Here is a 19,608-nt window from a genome sequence, read left to right on the forward strand (position 1 = left end):
ATTGTCAAGAATATGTAAGGAGGCTCTGCTCCGGGTCAGGATGGCATCCATACTAAATTTATAAAAGAACACATAAATGCTGTGATCGAGCCTCTCTCCTACATCATTAATGAGAGTATCCGAACAGGCAAATTCTCAAATGCATTCAAGATTGCCAAGGTCATGGCTTCAGATTAAACAAGAATACATAAAAAATGCTCTGTTCGATATCACAAGCGAAATAGTGCAAAAGGTGGGTGAGGGTAATAATGTACTTATTACCTTCCTTGATATTGCCAAGGCGTTTGATGCTGTGAGCCGACTAAAACTATTGCAAAAATTGAATGCTGTGGGGTCAGAGGTGTGACACTGCGATGGTTTCAAAGCTATCTATTATCCAGTCAGTTCTTATGTATGGAATCATAGCTTGGGGTGGAGCCTCATCGTTTGCCTTGGAGCCGGTGGCGGTGGCACAGCGAGCAATCATCAAGACATGTCTCGGGCAAGACTATCGCTACTCATCTTATCTTGTTTACCAAGAGTTTCAAGTTTTTAATATTGGACAGCTTTAGGTTTAGATACGAGTTTTAATGAATTACATATACTACAACAAACACTCCATTTTCAATAATTTAGTTAAACTCATAATACAAGAAATCTAATTAACTTTGGTATTGCCCATCCCCGACTCCTACATAACTGCATCAAAAATAATAGTAAATACATTTGTCATATATTGTATAGGAACGTTCTCTATCATTTAAAACAGTCGGAAAATTACAGTTTCAACACCTACAAGCAACATTTGAGTAGATGGTTATTAGAAATTGGCAGGGATGCTGCAGAGCTACTGATTCAATCAGCCTGTACATTCAGAAACTAGCTCATATTAAGTAATTCATATAATATGTTTGTATATACTTATATCTCCGATATTATTTTTAATATACATTAATGATCTCTTAAAAATAAATATTAATAACTGTACTACTATATCTTTTGCCGATGATACTGCCTTGGATTCCACCGGATCAGATTGGATTCAGGTGGAGAGATTGACGGAATCGGGTCTGGCTATTGTGAAATCATGGCTGGATCAACATTCATCAACTCTGAATGCAAAGAAAAGCTTCACATGGCCTTCTCACCCTCAGTGAGATCAGCCCCCCGGGAAGGGTCACATACGGGTATTAAAATTCACTCCCCTGACTGCGCCTATTATGTCTATCAACGGGTGGGGCACGAGGACTGTGGTTGCAGCTCGTTGGAAAAAGCGGATGTAATAAAATATCTAGGCGTTATGTTCGACTGTCATCTGAAGTGGAATGCTCACATTGATAGTCTGTGTAGAAGAATGAGACATGTCATATATAAGTTTCATAAATTGAGCGGTCTCGGGGATGGGTATATAGTAAAATTGGTGTACTCGGCATATGCTCAATGAATTTTCCAGAATAGAATCAGGGTGTGGGGTGGTGCCTTGGATAAGCACATGAACAAGATACTCGTATTGCAAAGACATGTAATAAAAGCACTTGGCCGTCCCAGACGCTACCCATTCATTGATTGATCTCCTTATCTTTTGACACCTCCATATTATAGATTTTTAGTTTCAATTTAGACGTTTTTACCTAAAACTCCTTTGTTTATTATTTATTTTTCTTTCATTTATTTCTTTTTTTTCAATATTGATAAATCGATTGAATGGTTTATTAATTTTGTAAGTTAAGATTTCTAAGATTGATACTCGTTGCAGCACACAAACCTCTGGTTTTGCTGGCAAAGCCTATAAGCTAATTTTGAGAATTATTATTTATTTCATGTTTATATTTAAATTAAGTTTTTAATGGTGTTTTTGTTTTGAAAAAATTGTATTATATTATGGCAAATAAAGAATTTGAATTTGATCTAGTATGATTTTTTGTGTACAATTTATATTCTTTGATTTGTTGAAGAATGTTAATAAATTGAATTATAATAGTTTTTATTATAATATGTACAAAACATGAGAACATAATCTCTATCAACTTGAAAGAACTCACTCTCCTCTCACAGACTCAAGTCTTTGTGGAGAGTATTCACTTTCAAATGTTTAAATGAATTTTATAAATTTGTATTATGTTTTTGTGAAAAAAGCTATTTGATTTGAACAGTCTAGATTGTAATAACCAAGTACATGTTGAAAAAATAAAAACAATATAAAAGAATCTTTGAAGAGAGTATTGCTGATTAATAGAAAAGGATAATGGAAGAATCAAACAGTGTTTACTGTTCAGTAACGAATGCAGTTCATACCTGTGCTATTTCATGTTTGGAGTGGCCGCGACAATTGCTTAGTACTTCATCTCTGATGTGGTGAGGCACGGTTACTCGATCCCACAGTACACTTAGTTTACTCCTCAGCTGGTTGGCCTCTTCAATAGCACTCTGTTGCTGATTCAGCATCTTCTCCAACAATTTCTGAAACATTCAAACCCCTTTACATGAGTGGTCTGATTACATGAGATGAGATCAATTACTAATTATTGAATATTTCATACTAGATTAATTAATGGTGTTATTTATATTGGGCCAAGTGTATTGTCGTATCACATAAGTCCAAATACAAGAAACCATTTAAATGATGAAAAACATTCTTTTTCAAGTGAGTTAGATGTTCAATCGAATTTTACAATATGAATGAAAACTTGGTACTTATATACAATTAATTACGCCTGTAATCATGAGAGTTTGGCATGCTGGAAAGGGTTTAATAAAATCAAGTGACAGCACATTTCACCAGTACCCTCTATTGCATGGCCAATTCACAAATTACAATTATTGCAATACCGTAACAGGCGTGGGAACGTTCATGAAATTTAAAAAACAAAAATGCTTCAAATGTATTCCTCAATGATACAGTAAGCCAGAGGTGAGTATGGTAAGAGTGCAGCTTAGTATGTTTTGAGCACTTTCGGCAACACCATGTTGCGATAGAAAGTTGGGAATAGATCAATAATTACAGTAAGTTATAAATCAAATTAAGAATTATGATTTCGATGCGATGTTTATAAAAACGTTTTTTCACTTTCATACCGACAGACAGTCATATTTCACTCCTTTCTTTCTTTTCAACACATTTCACCATGAAGCCTGTTTTTGGAAATTTGTATTTTGATTGAATTGTTTTGTATTTTGATTTCTTTTGAATAAAATTGATGATTTATTTATTTAATAGGTCAAAAACATCAAAGTCAATTTGATTTGTCTTATGGCTAAAATTTTTACATAGTATATAAATAAATATTATGAATGAATATAAATACAATAAGCACTTGAAATAGCAGAGATTTCATCTCCTTGTCTTGATTCATTCATGTCAATTATTTGAATGTATCAAACAATTTATTTACTTACAGGACTTGACGCTGTCAAGTCATAAATTCATTGTAAAGAGTATTAATAGTATTAAAAAAAGTATTGAGAACTGAGAATATAAATTCCATCAATTAGAATCATAGAGAAAAAATAGTATAAGAAGATACCCCATGGTATAGGGAGTTTGTGTTCCAAATTTCACTGTTATGTCAAGCCAATTATTGTTCATTACTGTTGGCTATTGTTGATTATCAGTCTTAAAGCAGCGCTCGTAGAATAAACATCTTAATAGTTTAGTTTCACCGTAGTGTTAGCTTTCAAAACAATCATCTTTCATCAATAAGTGGGTCACTGGAACATAACCATACAGCAGCTATCTTCATACGTCATCGTCGTCGGATAGATGAGGACACCAACCAAACCACCGGAAGGACTGATCCCGCAATTCGAGGAGGAAGAAGAGGATAGCCTTCCAGGAAACCAAGGACTCAAAGTACGAGAACAACCAGGTAAAATGGAAGATGTTGAACAATTATTGCTGAGTGAATTCACCACAGACATAATGAAGATGAAGAGTATTTCTTCGGAATTCAAGTAATGGAGTGAATTCACCACAGACATAATGAACATGAAGAGTATTTCTTCGGAATTCAAGTAATGGGCTACGCCAGAATAAAAAAAACAAGGTTTCCAGAGCCGAATATGATAATTTCTTAGAATTAGTTCAGAAATTAGCATTGGTAATAGTAAAAGTAGAAACGAGAGCAGTTACGATTAGCCAAATAAGTGATTCTCTAGGACATCCAAAATTCACGACTCATTACAGGACATAAGCAAATCTGTTCAGGAAATTAAAAATAAAGACAGGCCTATTACTTACGCAGACATCATACAACTACCGAAAAAGCTACTTCAAGCGATCCCCAGTTCAATAATCAAGATAACTGAGTTTCAAAATGAAAAACCAAGGATAATAATGTTTATGATGTTCCATCAAATCAAGATAACTGAGTTTCAAAATGAAAAACCCAGGATAATTGTTTATGATGTTCCATCAAATCAAGATAACTGAGTTTCAAAATGAAAAACCAAGGATAATTGTTTATGATGTTCCATCAAATCAAGATAACTGAGTTTCAAAATGAAAAACCCAGGATAATTGTTTATGATGTTCCATCTGATCTCAATAACAGAGGTAACTGAAGAAATATATAACAAAAATTTTGTCAGTTCTGGGATAGAAAAATAAACATTTGTAGAAGGCTGCAAGCCATCATTCAAATTAGGGCCGAAAAACAAGGATTCCGTGTATTGGGTAGTAGAATGTGAACCCAAAATTAGGAAAGCTATAATTAATAAGAAAAAAATATTTATAGATATGACATCATGTAGATTTAATGATTACCATGCAGTGCAAAGGTGCTATGAATGTCAAGTCCATGGGCACTTGACAAAACATTGTAAAAAAAGAAGACATGTGTGGTCATTGCTCCATCACAGGACACAACATCAAAACCTGCCCTTCCATTGATAAACCTCTAGTATGTTTCAACTGCAAAAGAGCTGATAAGCCCTCAGACCACAAAGTAAACTATATACAGTGTACCAGCTATGTGAAAGCATTGCAACAATGCATAATTGATCGAGCAAATTATGGAAGTGCTTAAGAAGATTAAGAGTAGAATTTCTAGCTCGAAATCATCAAAGCAATTCACAGCATGAAATAGTAAGAATAGATATTCAAGATTTCCTATCATCTATTAAAAGAACAGAGTTAATAAAACAATCATCGAAAAGTAGGACGTCTTTGATTTTCAGCTTTGGTCAACATACAGATTTTAATTTATCATTAGCTCGCTGGAATAAAAATAGTTTACGCATTTCAGAAGGCCTTGCACATTCAATCAAGAAGAAAACGCTGAGTCAAGATGAATACAATAGCTTAGGCTACCTACTGTTTATTTACGGAACGTAAATAATAGCTCAATTCGCTTTCATGTTGTTGAAAATTCATTAATATATCTTCTTCAGCAGCGTATTAAAGTATAATCACAGACGATATGGGAATGCAGTGATAGTAAACTGAAGTGGATATATTCAAGAGATAAGGCGAAACGAGATGAACATCTACGACAATCGACTTAAGACTTTCCTGTGGCCGACATCCACTACATATCGAATGGGCTTCTGTTTGGAAAATGAAGGAAAATACGTACCCTACGATGAAACAACAAAGTCATTCTTAACTATATTCTAGTCAGTAGAGACACCCAAATCATGCTGAATGCTGAGCTACTGAAGAATATTCTAGAAGTTGACATCACAAATATTGTAAGATGCCAAAAATAACTTGGATGGATGGAGTACCAGGGTTTAGTAAAACTCACTTTATTCTTCAGCAACATACACCAGGTAAAGATCTCATTTTGTGTCAGACAAGAGCTCGAATAAATGAAATTAGGCAAGAGGTGAATAGAATTCACAAAAATAAACATGAAAGAATAATTAAGCAGGATTATAGAACAATCTCATCTTTTATAATAAACGGATCAAAAAAACAGTACAAACGTGTATTCATAGATGAAGCAGTATTAACGCATACAGGTTTCGTGGAATTTGTCTCATCTCTCGCTGGTGCTTCTGAGATTATTCTGCTAGGAGATTCAAACCAAATACCATACATAGAAAGGAGTAAATTAACAGCTAAATGGTCACACATTTCATCTCTCTGTGAGAAGAGAATCCATCAAACAGTAACTAGATGTCCAATAGACGTCTGCTACATCCTTTCCAGCTACTACCAGGACATTAGTACAAAAAAATGAGGTCCTAACAGCCCACAAAATGTAATAGTAGCAATGAGCAGACACACACAAACCTTCAGATATATCACAACGGGGCAAGAAGATTTAGTGCTGACCCTAATTCGAAAACTAAATGATGTAAGTGGAGAATTTCTCTTAAGCTGGAATGAGAAAAACATGGAAAGGATTAATAAGAGTTTAAATAATGAGTAACAACAACTTATCAAATTGGTCCAGCTTCGAGGATCTTGATTATTTTGAGGAAATAAATGATGAAGTGATCAACTTTGTGCAGCATTGAGTTAGTGTGATTTGAGAATCTTCTGTCTCAATATAAGAAGTGTCAGAAAAAAATTTGAGCTGATGATTCAATTGTGCGACATTGGTTTTCCTTTTGATGTTATTATTCTAACCGAATGCTGGATTAGGACTGAATTAGTCCAGTCCATTCAAGGATATGATGTATTTTCCACCAGAAACAACCCATTACAAAATGATGGTGTATTTGTTTATGTTGAAGAAAGTATAAATGCACAATGTGTGGAGCTACAGATTAATCAGGCAAATGTCCTACATATTCGGTTGGATGCAGCAGACAGAAAGTGGAACATCCTTGCAATATAAGTTACAGATCACCTCCTTCAATGATATTTCAGATTTTCTGAGTGACTTAGAATCGATCCTAAATGAATTAAAAGGACAACAAGTCATATGTGCAGGAGACATGAATATTAACACCCTTCCAATTCGGCCACATCATCAATTGAATGACTACTGCGATCTTCTAAGCGAGCATGGGCTCAGACTCTGCATCAAGCAAGCAACCATAACTACAGCAGAAACTTCTTCACGCATAGATCACATTGCTACCAACTCCAGGGATCATTTATGAGTCAACAATAACCGATCACTTCACCACAATTCTAGGAGTGCAACATAATTCAAGAAATAGTGCAAATGAAACTAGAACACAGGAAATGAACGAGAAACTATACATTAATAGCTTGAAGAATGAACTACTGAATGAGGAGTGGACTCATTTTTAGAAGATAATAATCCAGATACATCTTATGACACCTTCTTACCAACTTTGAGACAACATATACAAAATAATATCAAGCAACATCGGCAGCAGAAGAAGTACAAACCTATGAAACCATGGATCACCATAGGTATAGTAGCAGCAATAAGAACCAGAAATCTACTCAACAAAAAAAGAAAGGAAGACCCAAATAACATAAACTTAACCAACTTCTATCGTCGGTAGAGGAATACACTCACAGCTTTCTTTAATAATTGATGAACAAAGGACCAATACTATAGAGAAAAATTGTATGAAGCTGGAAAGGATAATAAAAAAATGTGGAAAGTAATCAGAGATGCTACTGACTCTAAACCAAAAACAAAAATGAAATTGAATGCTATTAAAACTAGTAGTTCTGCGAGCAGTAGACCTCGCTTATGAATACAACTTTCAATCTAATGAGAAGGGCCAGTACAGTAAGTACAGTATATTGTGAAGATTTAGCCATGTCATATATTATTTTCTCTATTGAAAGTGCTAGAGACACTGTTTGCAGGGACACCGGACTTATCAACAGACGTTGGTGAGACGGAAAATGATTCTAAATAAGATGGGTTTGTTGGTGACAATGACAGGAGGTTGCTAATGATGTTTTTCATGGAAAGTGGATTCAATGTTATGGCTTGTTATGCCTATGCAGAATGTTAATGCTCACAAATCGGTTTCCGATCTCATACCAAAAGGAAAACAAAAGACTTGACACTGTAGAGCGACACAAAAATGCATACAATACAATAATTATTGTACCTGATAAACTGAAAATTCAGTAAAAAATAACTAAAATAATAACTGATAGTTATGAATAAAAGAAGTTAGAGATTAAAGAAATGTTTATGATGTTAAATATTGTCTACAACTAAAGTAGTTGTTGATTTATTAGTTGATTAATTTTCATGATTATAAAAATTGTACACACTAAAATAGTTGAGTTAGGCTATCTGTAACATAAATAATAATAGTAAGTTATTTATGTATTGATAAATCAATTTAATAATAAGATGATTCAATCTAATTATTCTATATAGTCACAATAATAATTTTATAATGATATATTATTAGAATAAGATAAAACAATTAGTATCGTCTGCAAAAAAAATCTGGTCGAAACAAGATTTGAACCTGGGTCCCACAGTGTGAGTAACTACACTCTAACGGCCTGTTTCATGTTTCCAGTTACAGATATCCTATTATATTAAGCGAGCAATTTCTGTATGTCTGTTTATATTATTATATCTGGTTATTTATGTTCAACGGATCTCGAAAACAGCACTAACGATTTCCACGAGATTTGGAACATAGTAGGTTTATGATATGAAAATTCGATTGCACTATGCCTCATCCTTGGTAAAACTCGCTGAATGACATTAAAAGGATAATTCATCCTTGGCTGAAACAGCTGAGACTTTCGGCGTCTGTGGATAGTAAAAAGTGAGCGAGTGATTCTGTGGAAAATCAAATTATCGCATCCCCGAAATTCATAAGCTGATCGTATAGCCAGCTATTAAATATAAACACGATCATTTTAGAGAATTGTGTTCTGTTTATCAATAAAATATCGGGGCACCGAGCTTTGCTCGTTATTTCTATTTATTGATAAAAAGAACACAATTCTCTAAAATGATCGTGTTTATATTTCACAACTGGCTATACGTCATCTTATGAATTTCGGGGATGTGAAATTTTGATTTTTCACATACTCAATCGCTCACTCACTTTTTTACTATCCACAGACGACATAAGTTTCAGTTGTTTCAGCCAAGGATGAATTATCCTTTTAATGTCGTTCAGCGAGTTTTCCCAAGGATGAGACCTAGTGCAATCGAATTTTTATATCATAAACCTATTATGTTCCAAATTTCCAAGAAGAGAGAATTCCAGAACCAAATTCTTCATGTAGAATTCCCTTGTGCTATATACAGAGTGGCCCAAAAACCTCGTATTTTCGGTTCATTTTCCAGTTTTCAACTATTTCCGCCAAAATCAGTGATCGGACAGAAAAACTTGCTCTCACCTTTTTTTAAGATTATAAAATTCTGAATGAAATGAGATCATTCGGAACTCTCTATCTCCAATGAGTACTGAGTTATGATTTATCAGAAATGAGTTAAATTTTAAGAAAAAAAAATCAATTTTGATCATATTTAGTATTTGATCAAAAATATATCTCGATTATTACAATCTAGATGTGAAATTCAAAATCCCTCTGGGCGTAATTTTGTGCTCTACAAACTGAGACTAGGTAGAGCGCACTATCTCATACAGATTTCCAGATACACCTGACAACAATGCTCCTTGTATTGTGAAAAAAAACACCTAATTTTTAGCTTCAATCATCATCACCATCAATATTGTCCTCACAGTGATATTTTGCACAATGTTCATGAGATTATGTTCTATGAGAATCATCCGTTAGATACACTTCATATCATTATTTCCTAGTGGAGAGGCGCGCTCAAGGATAACTCAGTACTCATTGGAGATAGAGAGTTCCGAATGATCTCATTTCATTCAGAATATTATAATCTTAAAAAAAGGTAAGAGCAAATTTTTCTGTCCGATCACTGATTTTGTCAGAAATAGCTGAAAACTGGAAAATGAACCGAAAATACGAGGTTTTTGGGCCACAAGGGAATTTTGCATGAAGAATTTGGTTCTGGACTTCTCTCCTGTATCCAAATAATATATTAAAAAATCAGAATTACAATGTAAATTATTGCAAGCACCAATGTATAATAGTGACTGGACTAGTAACAAAAAATATCTGATTAAACTATTTATGTTCATGTACACAATAAGAAAACAGGCTGTGCAAAGGCTGAAAATTAACTTTCTACTGGTGATATTTTTCAAAGTTTTTCGATTTGTATGTTATCAAGCTATCAAAATGAAAATGTTTTCTTAGGAGAACATTTTTTTCCAATCATTACTTTTTGAGACATGAGCGCCTAAAGTTTAAACTTTTGGGACAGAACATTTCAAATTCGGTACGAGATAAATCCATGAAATTCAAATTATAAATTCTTCATGGTATTGTTGATTGAATAAAACAAAAAATTTCTAAAAATATCAATCTTTCAGAAAGTTATTCAATTTACTAAATTTGACCAAAAATAACATTTAGTTGAGTTTTTTTGTAAATTGAATAACTTTCTCAAAAATTGATATTTTCAGGAAATTTTTTTCAATTTTTTTTGCTTTATTCAATCAACAATACCATGAAGAATATTCATCCTATAAATCTCATGGATTTATCTCTTACCAAATTTGAAATGTTCTGTCCCAAAAATTTAAACTTTAGGAGCTTATATTATCTCAAAAATTAATGATCGAAAAAAAATGTTTTTCCAAGAAAACTTTTTCATTTTGATAGCTTGATAATATAAAAATCGAAAAACTTTGAAAAATATCACCAGTAGAAAGTCTATTTCTAGCCTTTGCACAGCCTTAGACTGCAACAGAGTATTGGGCCTACTTAACTTGTTAAGTAATCAAAACTACAATTCCTACAAGTTTGATTAACACACCTGATAATTAAGTAGAACTCGTCTGACCTTTCCATGGGGAAATTCCTTCACCAATTGATCTGGGGATTGAACTATTTTATGTTCGCTAGACCACTCAGACGTTCCTGGGACATTGTTGATCTTAGAAAAGTCTTAATTAGCTGGACGTTGGAAAACCTTCTTATATAATTTTACTATTCACATTTGATATTATGAATATATATTATTCATTTGTATTTTAAAATCTTCCCTTCCTTAAAATTTGCCGCCCACAAAATCTGCCGCCCGGTCCGCCCACCCCTGGGGCCGGGCCTGGTGTATACTATTTGAAGGAAACACCTGGGAGGAAATTTTTAATCTGGCACAGGAAGAATTGATGAAAGTCGATAAAAGGTTGAGAAAACATTTGCTTACAGTAAATGCAACAAAAACAAAATTCTTTAGCTTTTTCTGACAGATCGGACGAGACCACCGGATTCTTCAATAATTCTGCCTCACTGTGGAAGCATCAACAACCCGTGTGATTGCCCTTCAATTCAACAAGTCAATGAAATAAAATATTTAGGAACAATAGTGGACAACAAATTTAAATGGGACAAGCTTATTAATCTACCAATTACCCGGATCAGGAAGCTTCTCTACAAATTCTATCAACTCCGTAAAATCCTCAACTATGAGACATTAAAAACAGTTTGTTTTTCTTTAGTGCAATCAATTTTAAAATACGTCATAATTATCTGGGGAGCTAAGAATTTTATACATATTGAACCTTTCTATAAACTTTAAAAACGAATACTAAAAATAATAGGTTTCAAGGAGAATCAAATTCCCCACGAACATTATTTTCAAGGACAGTAAAGTACTGAATGTATGACAACTCTACATACAGGCTATCATCACGCGAATGAGGAGAAACAACGAACACATAAGACTGGCAGATCATAACCATCAAACAAGACAGAGAAACACGAATTTAATAGAACCAAGGATGAACACTACATTTGGGCAAAGAAACTACAAATATTTGGGACCAAAAATTTACAATTCAATACCAAGTAACATTGGGGAAGAATTCAATAGACACAAGTTCAAGAAAAGTTTATTTTCCTGGTTAGTTGATATTGGAGTAGAAAATTGTGAAAATTTAGTTAGACTGTAAATATTGAAACTATTTATTCTTAATCCTTTCCCTTACTAGTTTTTCATTTTTTTTTAATTAAGTTTCTAATTATTATCGTTAATAGAACATTAATATTTAGGCTATCTACCAATTTCATTAAGTATGTATTTTACATTTTTACTAATTTCAATACAAAAAACTTTAATCCTATATCACTGAATGAAGTTTGCAAATAGTAATTAACATGCAACAAGCAACTAATAACTTATACCCTAACACATATCATTAATAGTGGGGTGTATATTTATTCATTGAATTTATCTATGCCTATTAAGAAATTATTCAAAGCATGAAACTTCATTGTTTTAATTGTATTAAATGTTATAATATTCTAATTTGTATTGTAATTGTTTTTTGATGAATAAACTTTGATTTAATTATTACTGTCTTGGTCCGGTAAGTGCAAAAACGGCACTCTATGAGAGACTATCCAGCATCACATAGCTTCACGAAAAACAACTAAGTGGACTATGCGCTTGAACAAACTATGAAATTGGAAACTCAAACACCCTATACCATGGGATATCATTTTAAGCTATATTTCCTCTACGATAGAATACAAGCAAGCGATAAGTAGATTGAAACCAACTACTGGATTTAAGAATGTGAACAGTTAGCTATGAATAGGCGACTCACCTTCAGCTCTTTTTCTGTGTCTCTGTCGTAGCTGAACAATGTGGTGTTACCACTGATGCAAAACTTTTCAATGCTCAGAAGTGGGGACACTCCAAGCTCATTCATCAGCTCTGTGCATTTATTTCGCAGATCATCAATGGAGTTCTCCATCTCTGCCTAAGGAAAACATTACAACGCAAAAAATAAATAAGCTCTCTGAATGTGTGATAAAAAGTTTTTTTAATCAAAATCATGAAAAATCTAATTAAAATAGGAGCGTTTTTGGCCATCCAGTATTTTTCTCGAATTCATGAAAAAGATCAACACAACTGTACTTCAAAACATATTAAAATAAATTTGTTTCTATTATTATACATTTTTGCACCACAGGGTACTGTTAAAACCTTAACCCATCAATTCAACACTTCTAGAAGATCCTATTTTAAATATAATTTGTTCATTTTCATAAATACATTTTACATCTCGAATCGTGTATAAAATACTTTTTGAAATACTATTTGTTCATTTGGTACTCTTGTAAAATACCTTCTGCTCCTCGAACTCTTCTGAAGATTCTATTTGAAATACCATTTGTTAATTTTGTACTCAGTAAAATGTAAAATACCTTTTGTTCCTGAAGCTCTTCTATATATAACATCCTACTTGGAACATTTGTTTATTTTGTACATTTATAAAAAGACTAATTGAAATACATGTTTTTTTTTTATATTACACTCTACTGAAGTACAATTTTCTCATCAAATTTTTCTATAAGATCCTATTTGAAATACAATCATTGTACTATAGTAGAATACCTTCTGTTCCTTGAGCTCTTCTATCAGCTCCTCGAGATTGTTCATTTCAGCCTGGGAAGCCACCCCTTTGACCTCTGGCGCCAGCTGCAGACGGAGAAGTTTGCAAAGCTCTTCCTCTTCGTCTCGCAGCTTCTTGTACTCAGCCTGCCTCTCTCGTTTCAAACGCATGTGAGAAGAAAACATGTTGTATAGCTTGTTGTTCACTTCGGCCAGCGGCTCGAACTCCATGTCGATGCTTTCTTTGATGTGAAGTTCCTGTGGAAGAGTACCAACAACAATAAAATTGTAAAAGAAAAATAATGACACAGTTTTTTCATGGTTCAAGAAAGATCAGGTTTGAATAATCTAAATACTTCTTATTTCATTATTATGGGAAAATAATACAAAGATACAATTTAGAATTGTAAAGGCTGTTTCATATGATACAAGATATACAATATTATGAAACATTTTTTGCTGAGTTGAAAAAGATCTTGTTTGGAACACATTATTGAAAAGCACGATTAAATTGAGAAAGAGAATTTAAACTAAGAATTAAGGTTTTTCTAAGGCGTACACGACATCAAACTATTGGAGAAAATTATAAGTTAACACACTTTGGGTAAAATCTAACTAAATTGGGGCATGGAACGGTCAAGGGAGAGCAATAAGCGACAATTATTTACAAAGTATTGATACAATAGACTGATTATTTGCTCCTGGACTCTTATTTGGACTTGAACCATTCTGAGACAACAACTCTTACACCCATAGCCTGAAGCTTTTTCAGTAAGATGTTATACTGTATCGAATTCCTTTGCTAGATCCAATTTTTTTTGAACGATCAGGAAAACTAGCAGGCTTCTTGATTTCCTCTACAGTTTTACTTGAACTAATAATTGATTGCTCCAGTTTTGGATCAACTGTACTCAATATGGCTGTGCACTGGCTTATTGTATTTGTCCGTTACAGGTCAGTTTAGAGAAAAATACGATATATAAAGCTTAAATTTCGTTGTAGAAGAAAAATAGAATTTCTTGAGATTCAGTAAAACAAGCAGAATGTGATAGCATTTTAATAATGCAAATATCTCAAATTTCATGTTCTGAAATTTTTGTGTGTGTACTACCGGTATCATTGTTCTAAGACTGCAAACTTTGTCCAGATACATCACTTATTTATTTATTCAACTTCCAACGATACAACACCAATTTAACATGAAAATAACATAGAAAAACAGATAACAGCAAAAATATACATAAATAATATACAATATTAGAAAAATAACATAGAAAAAGAGATACAAGCAAAAATATATAGATAAAATAATATACAATAATGGAAAAAATGTGGATAATTTGAAAGACAAAAATGGGAATACAAAATAAATCATAGTTAACATAAGATATTATATCAAAGTGAAAAGGCCCAAGGAAGTTTGCCACAAGGGGCATAAACAAGAAAGGGAAAACCAAAATTGGTATTCCAATTGTATTGGAAGAATTATGGGTTTAAGTACACTCAACAATAAATTTTCTATTTTTGACCAAATTTGACTTATGATGCATGATTTTGAACCGCCTTGACGAGCCGAGAAGAATGAAGTGTAGTACCATGAAATCTGAGCATTGTGTCAAAAGTTATTAGTGTTTGACATTTTGATCCTTGAGGTGTCCTTAAGCGCGCCTCTCCATTAGGAAATACTGAATTGAAGTGCATCTAACGGGTAATTCTCATAGAACATAATCTCATGAACTTATGTCATTGTGCGAAATATCAATGTGAGGACAATGTAGTTGATGATGATGGTTGAAGCTGAAAATTAGGTGTTTTTCACAATACAAGGAGCATTGTTGTCAGGTGTACCTGGAAATCTATATGAGATAGAGCGCTCTACCTGATCTCAGATTGTAAAGCACAAAAATACGCCCAGAGGGATTTTGAATTATACATGTAAATGGTAACAATCGGAAGATATTGTTGATCAAAAACTAAAATTCATCAAAATTGATATTTTCTTCAAATTTCACTCATTTTTGAAAAATCATAACTCAGTACTCATTGGAGATAGAGTTCCGAATGATCTCATTTTATTCAGAATTTTATGATCTAAAAAAAGACAGGAACAAATTTTCTGTCCGATTACGAGATTTGGCAGAAATAGCTGAAAACTGGAAAATGAGCCGAGGTTTTTGGACCACTCTGTATCTAGCACAAGGAAATTTTGCATGAAAATATTGGTTCTGGACTTCTCTTATGTACCCAAATAATATATTAAAAAATCAGAACTACAAAATAAATTGCGCGCACTATTGTATATAGTGACTGGACTAATTTGGTAAATTAAAATCACCCATTAATATTATACTATTAGGTTACCAGCACTTATAATTGCAAAATCAATAGAATCACACAGGTCTTCGTAAACAGAGGCTGGCTGATTAGGAGGAATATAGGCACAAACTAAGAGAATCTTACAAGTAGACAGGGAACATATTACAAATATACATTCATTTTGAACAGCTAGAGATCTACATGGGATACTACTATGTACGGCTATAAGTACACCACCTCTACTCAACTTGGTACTAGTAATCATCGTCTACATCGTATCATTGTCTACTAGAGGTAGAACCACGGAAATCGGGTTATTCAAGCTTCACTTCCGCACCCAACAAACTAGAACAATCGAAGGTTGCAGTGTTCCCGGCAGACAGGAAACGCTTTTTCTATTCCCCACCGAAAAAGTTGAACCAAAAAGTTACTAATGAGCCCGCACCCTTTACTAGCCAAAGGGACTCACGTTTGTATAGTTCTCCCTTGACTGTTCCATGCAAACATTCAGTTAGGTTTTACCCAAAAGTTTTGTAGGGTTCATAAGAGATCAGGTTTAATGCAAGTTATAGAAAATTAATACCAACGATAAAATTGTGAGCTAAAAAGGCTGTTTCAAAACACACATGATATCAAACTACTGGAGAAAATTATGCTGAGTTCCGGCTTGAAACAGATTATTGTAAAGTACAATTAGATTATAAATTATATAACCTATAAAGCTGGTTTTAAAACGTACATGACATCGAACTGATGAAGAAAATTATAAGATTATAACAGTTTTTGCAGCCTCCGCAACAATCAATCTTGAAAATACTTAACATAATTCTAAATATATTAGGCTATAAAATTGCGAAACAAGTTAATAATTTACCTTTTGTAGCTTCTGTATTTTCGCCAACAACTCTTCAATGTTGGAGATCATTGCCGTTTTCTCATTGTCCGATTCTCTTTCCAGATTGAAAAGATATTCCTACATCAATGGAAGAAAGTGAGTTATTAGAGATCAAATACAGGAGAAACAAAATAATTGAGTACCTGATTCAGAAAGCGCGAATTTTATTAGGTTTACCATGAAGGGAACATGGATGTCTTTATACTTACTTTATAGCCTAATATTTTACAAGGATCAAAATTAAGTTGCCAATAAACAGAGGATACGGTTATGGGTAAGTATTTGAAATAAATATGCCATGACAAAGAATTTCGTTCAAAATATATTTCTAATTAATTGTTATAAAGAAGTCTCAATATTGCAATGCAATACGAATTAAATGGACAGGTATGTTCCTTTTAAAATTGCGCGTCGACGTATATACAAGGTTTTTGGAAATTTTGCATTTCAAGGATAATATAAAAGGAAAAAGGAGCCTCCTTCATAAGCAAATATTAGAGTAAAAATCAGACTATAGAATTATTCATCATAAATCAGCTGACAAGTGATTACACAGATGTGTGGAGAAGCCAGTCTATTACTGTATTATTTTGTATAAGGTCTATAGTTTCAATCAAAGACAGTTATGCATCTTTAAGCTGGGTTTACACCAAAGTTATTAACAAAATGGTTATAACTTAATCCTTATAGATTCTATTAGATTGAACGGAAGTTGACAAACACATATGTTCATCATGTGTATGATAAGTTATGTTCAATCTAATATAATCTAAAAGGATTGAGTTATTAACATTTTTTTAATAAATTTGATCTAATCGCAGCTTTAAGATCTTTGGTTTCAATATTTTGTTTTGCAGTCATGGTATTATTATGCGTGCCCATCAGTATCAATATTCTCACATTCGAAAAAACTAATTTAATAGGTGAATAAAAAAAAAGAATGAACTAAATAATGCTGGAGAAATTATAATATTTTTGAATCTAAAAAATTAATTTTCATTAGATAGAAAGATCATCACGGAACTGGATGAATTATATCATATGGAATACAAATTCAAACGTGAACTGAGTTTGTTAACATTTAAAACAGTTGACATCTGGTACTTGTGGATGAGAATACTGCGTGAGGTCTACTGTTCACAGAACTACTAGTAATAGATTAAGATAGGATTAAAGAGTTTCTTAGGAATGTTATTATGGATTTGTACCACGTGATCAATATAGCCAATCGGAATCGAGTCAATGGAAAAACTGTCTTTACATAGTAATAACTGTAGTTTTTTGGAGGTTTTACTGTACCTATGTACCTAATAGCTTCCGTAATCTAGTAGGAAATAGATTATGCTGTTAAGTAAGCAGATAAAGTAAAAATGCAATGTGCAGTTCGTATTTTTCAACAAATGAATGAAAATAATATATAAGCTGAGTTATAAAACTTCCAAGCACCCCTGTCGCAGAAGAAAATTGAAATTTATTTCAGAATTAATAGAAAAAGGCTATGGATTCAATTCACCTTCATGTTCTCTATAAAGCTTCTAGATCTTTTGAGGACCTCTTCACTTTGATTTCCGTAGAGCTCTTCCCAGTTTGTTTGTAGTTTCTCATAAACAGCCTTAGCTGTTTTAATCACTTCCTCCTCCATATCAATCCTGAAAAATGACAATGAATTAAAACTTAAATGATTAGAATTGAAATCATAAAAGCATAGAACACGTAATAAATAGTAAACATTCTGCAATAAAGATTATTAACTTAATTTATTTATTGTAAAATTAGGTTGCTTTCATAAATTAATTTAGTTCGTTAATTTGGGGTTCTTCTGACTATACTGTAACAGAACTTATTCTGTACAAGTACAGTAGGCTATAATAATTTAAATACATTTTTAAACAAACACGCATGAACTTGCGTTGACTAGCATGAGTCGACCATATTCATCTGTGTTTAATTTTAACTTATACATTTTCATAAGTTTGGGCTAGTTATACAGATATGGTCTAATGTAAAAATCCTTAGTTTTTCGGTGCACGGGTAGGCGAAAATTGAAATCAGTGAACTGCTCATTTGACTACTATATTCCTAATAATTTGAAAATTACACATGCGGTGCTTCACTTTACAGGTTTATGACTCGAATAGCTGGCAAAAACACTGGTTGATCAAATGCATAGTAGCATCTCTATTCTTAAGAAAGAAGTAAATCGATTTAGGGTTTAGGGACAAAGTTATGAGGCTGTGACTGTACGTTGCTTTGAAAAATCATCATCACTACGGTAATGACAATGACAGCTAGGAATAAGTTAGGACGTTAGGATGTAGCCTACCGTAGCCGAAATCCAACTATAATTGTTTTTGTAGGCTACAATAAGATCAGTAGGATAGAAAAAATTAATTAAAATGCATTCATGAATTGTCAATTATCAAAGTTCACCTTGATGGTAATACAAGAATTAGGCTAGTGAATTTATAAATTCTACAATTTGTTATTCTAAAATTAAAATTTAATAATCTATAACTATAAAATAGTTGAATAAACACTATTTCTTTACTCACCAAATTTCTGCTTGGGACGCCATTTTCGGTGTAGATTTTCAATATGCAAAGAATATTATGTTGATGTTGAACAATAACTTGATGTTAAATTTCTCAATGGTTGCAACAAAATATACACATAAAATCAAAATCACAAAAGCTCCATGTCAAAATTAAAAATGTCAATTAATTAAGAAAATTTTAAGCCCATTCAAGTTAAAAGAAATCTTTGGAGTTTGATAAAAACCGTTAAACAGTACACAGTACTAAAAACAGTAGAAACTTGTGTGCATGCTGTGTGACTGGTTTTTCCGTTTTTGGGCTTGGGCAAGCTTCAGTTTGAAATAACAGTATAGCCAACCAACTAAAGTGAACATGGATATAGGAAAAACAAGAAATATTTTCATTCATACAGCATCAATTGGCAAAAATTGATTGTAATTTGTCTGAAAACAAAAATTCCTGTGAAATTTATCTTACAATAAAATTCTAGCAGAAAAATAACGCGAACTTCCATGAGAAATGTTTTGGC

The 19,608-nt window shown here is 32.9% G+C and overlaps 1 protein-coding gene across 3 annotated transcripts in view; it reads right to left on the reverse strand.

Moving 5' to 3' along the window:
• LOC111051544 (protein regulator of cytokinesis 1) overlaps positions 1-19,388 on the reverse strand; it is a 33,736-nt gene extending 14,348 nt beyond the window's left edge. For 2 of the 3 annotated variants that reach the window (XM_022338075.2, XM_039435349.1), the window contains exons 1-6: positions 19,098-19,388; positions 18,059-18,194; positions 16,525-16,623; positions 13,338-13,592; positions 12,544-12,699; positions 2,275-2,439 (exon numbers count right to left, since the gene is read on the reverse strand). In XM_022338075.2, the coding sequence (XP_022193767.2) occupies positions 2,275-2,439; positions 12,544-12,699; positions 13,338-13,592; positions 16,525-16,623; positions 18,059-18,194; positions 19,098-19,120 (834 nt within the window). In that variant the 5' untranslated portion in view covers positions 19,121-19,388. The remainder of the gene's footprint in view (positions 1-2,274; positions 2,440-12,543; positions 12,700-13,337; positions 13,593-16,524; positions 16,624-18,058; positions 18,195-19,097) is intronic. The other variant, XM_039435343.1, reaches the window with a different exon arrangement.
• Between the last annotated feature and the right edge of the window lie 220 nt (positions 19,389-19,608).

This window comes from Nilaparvata lugens, chromosome 1, assembly GCF_014356525.2.
Source record: "Nilaparvata lugens isolate BPH chromosome 1, ASM1435652v1, whole genome shotgun sequence".
Lineage (NCBI taxonomy): Eukaryota > Metazoa > Arthropoda > Insecta > Hemiptera > Delphacidae > Nilaparvata > Nilaparvata lugens.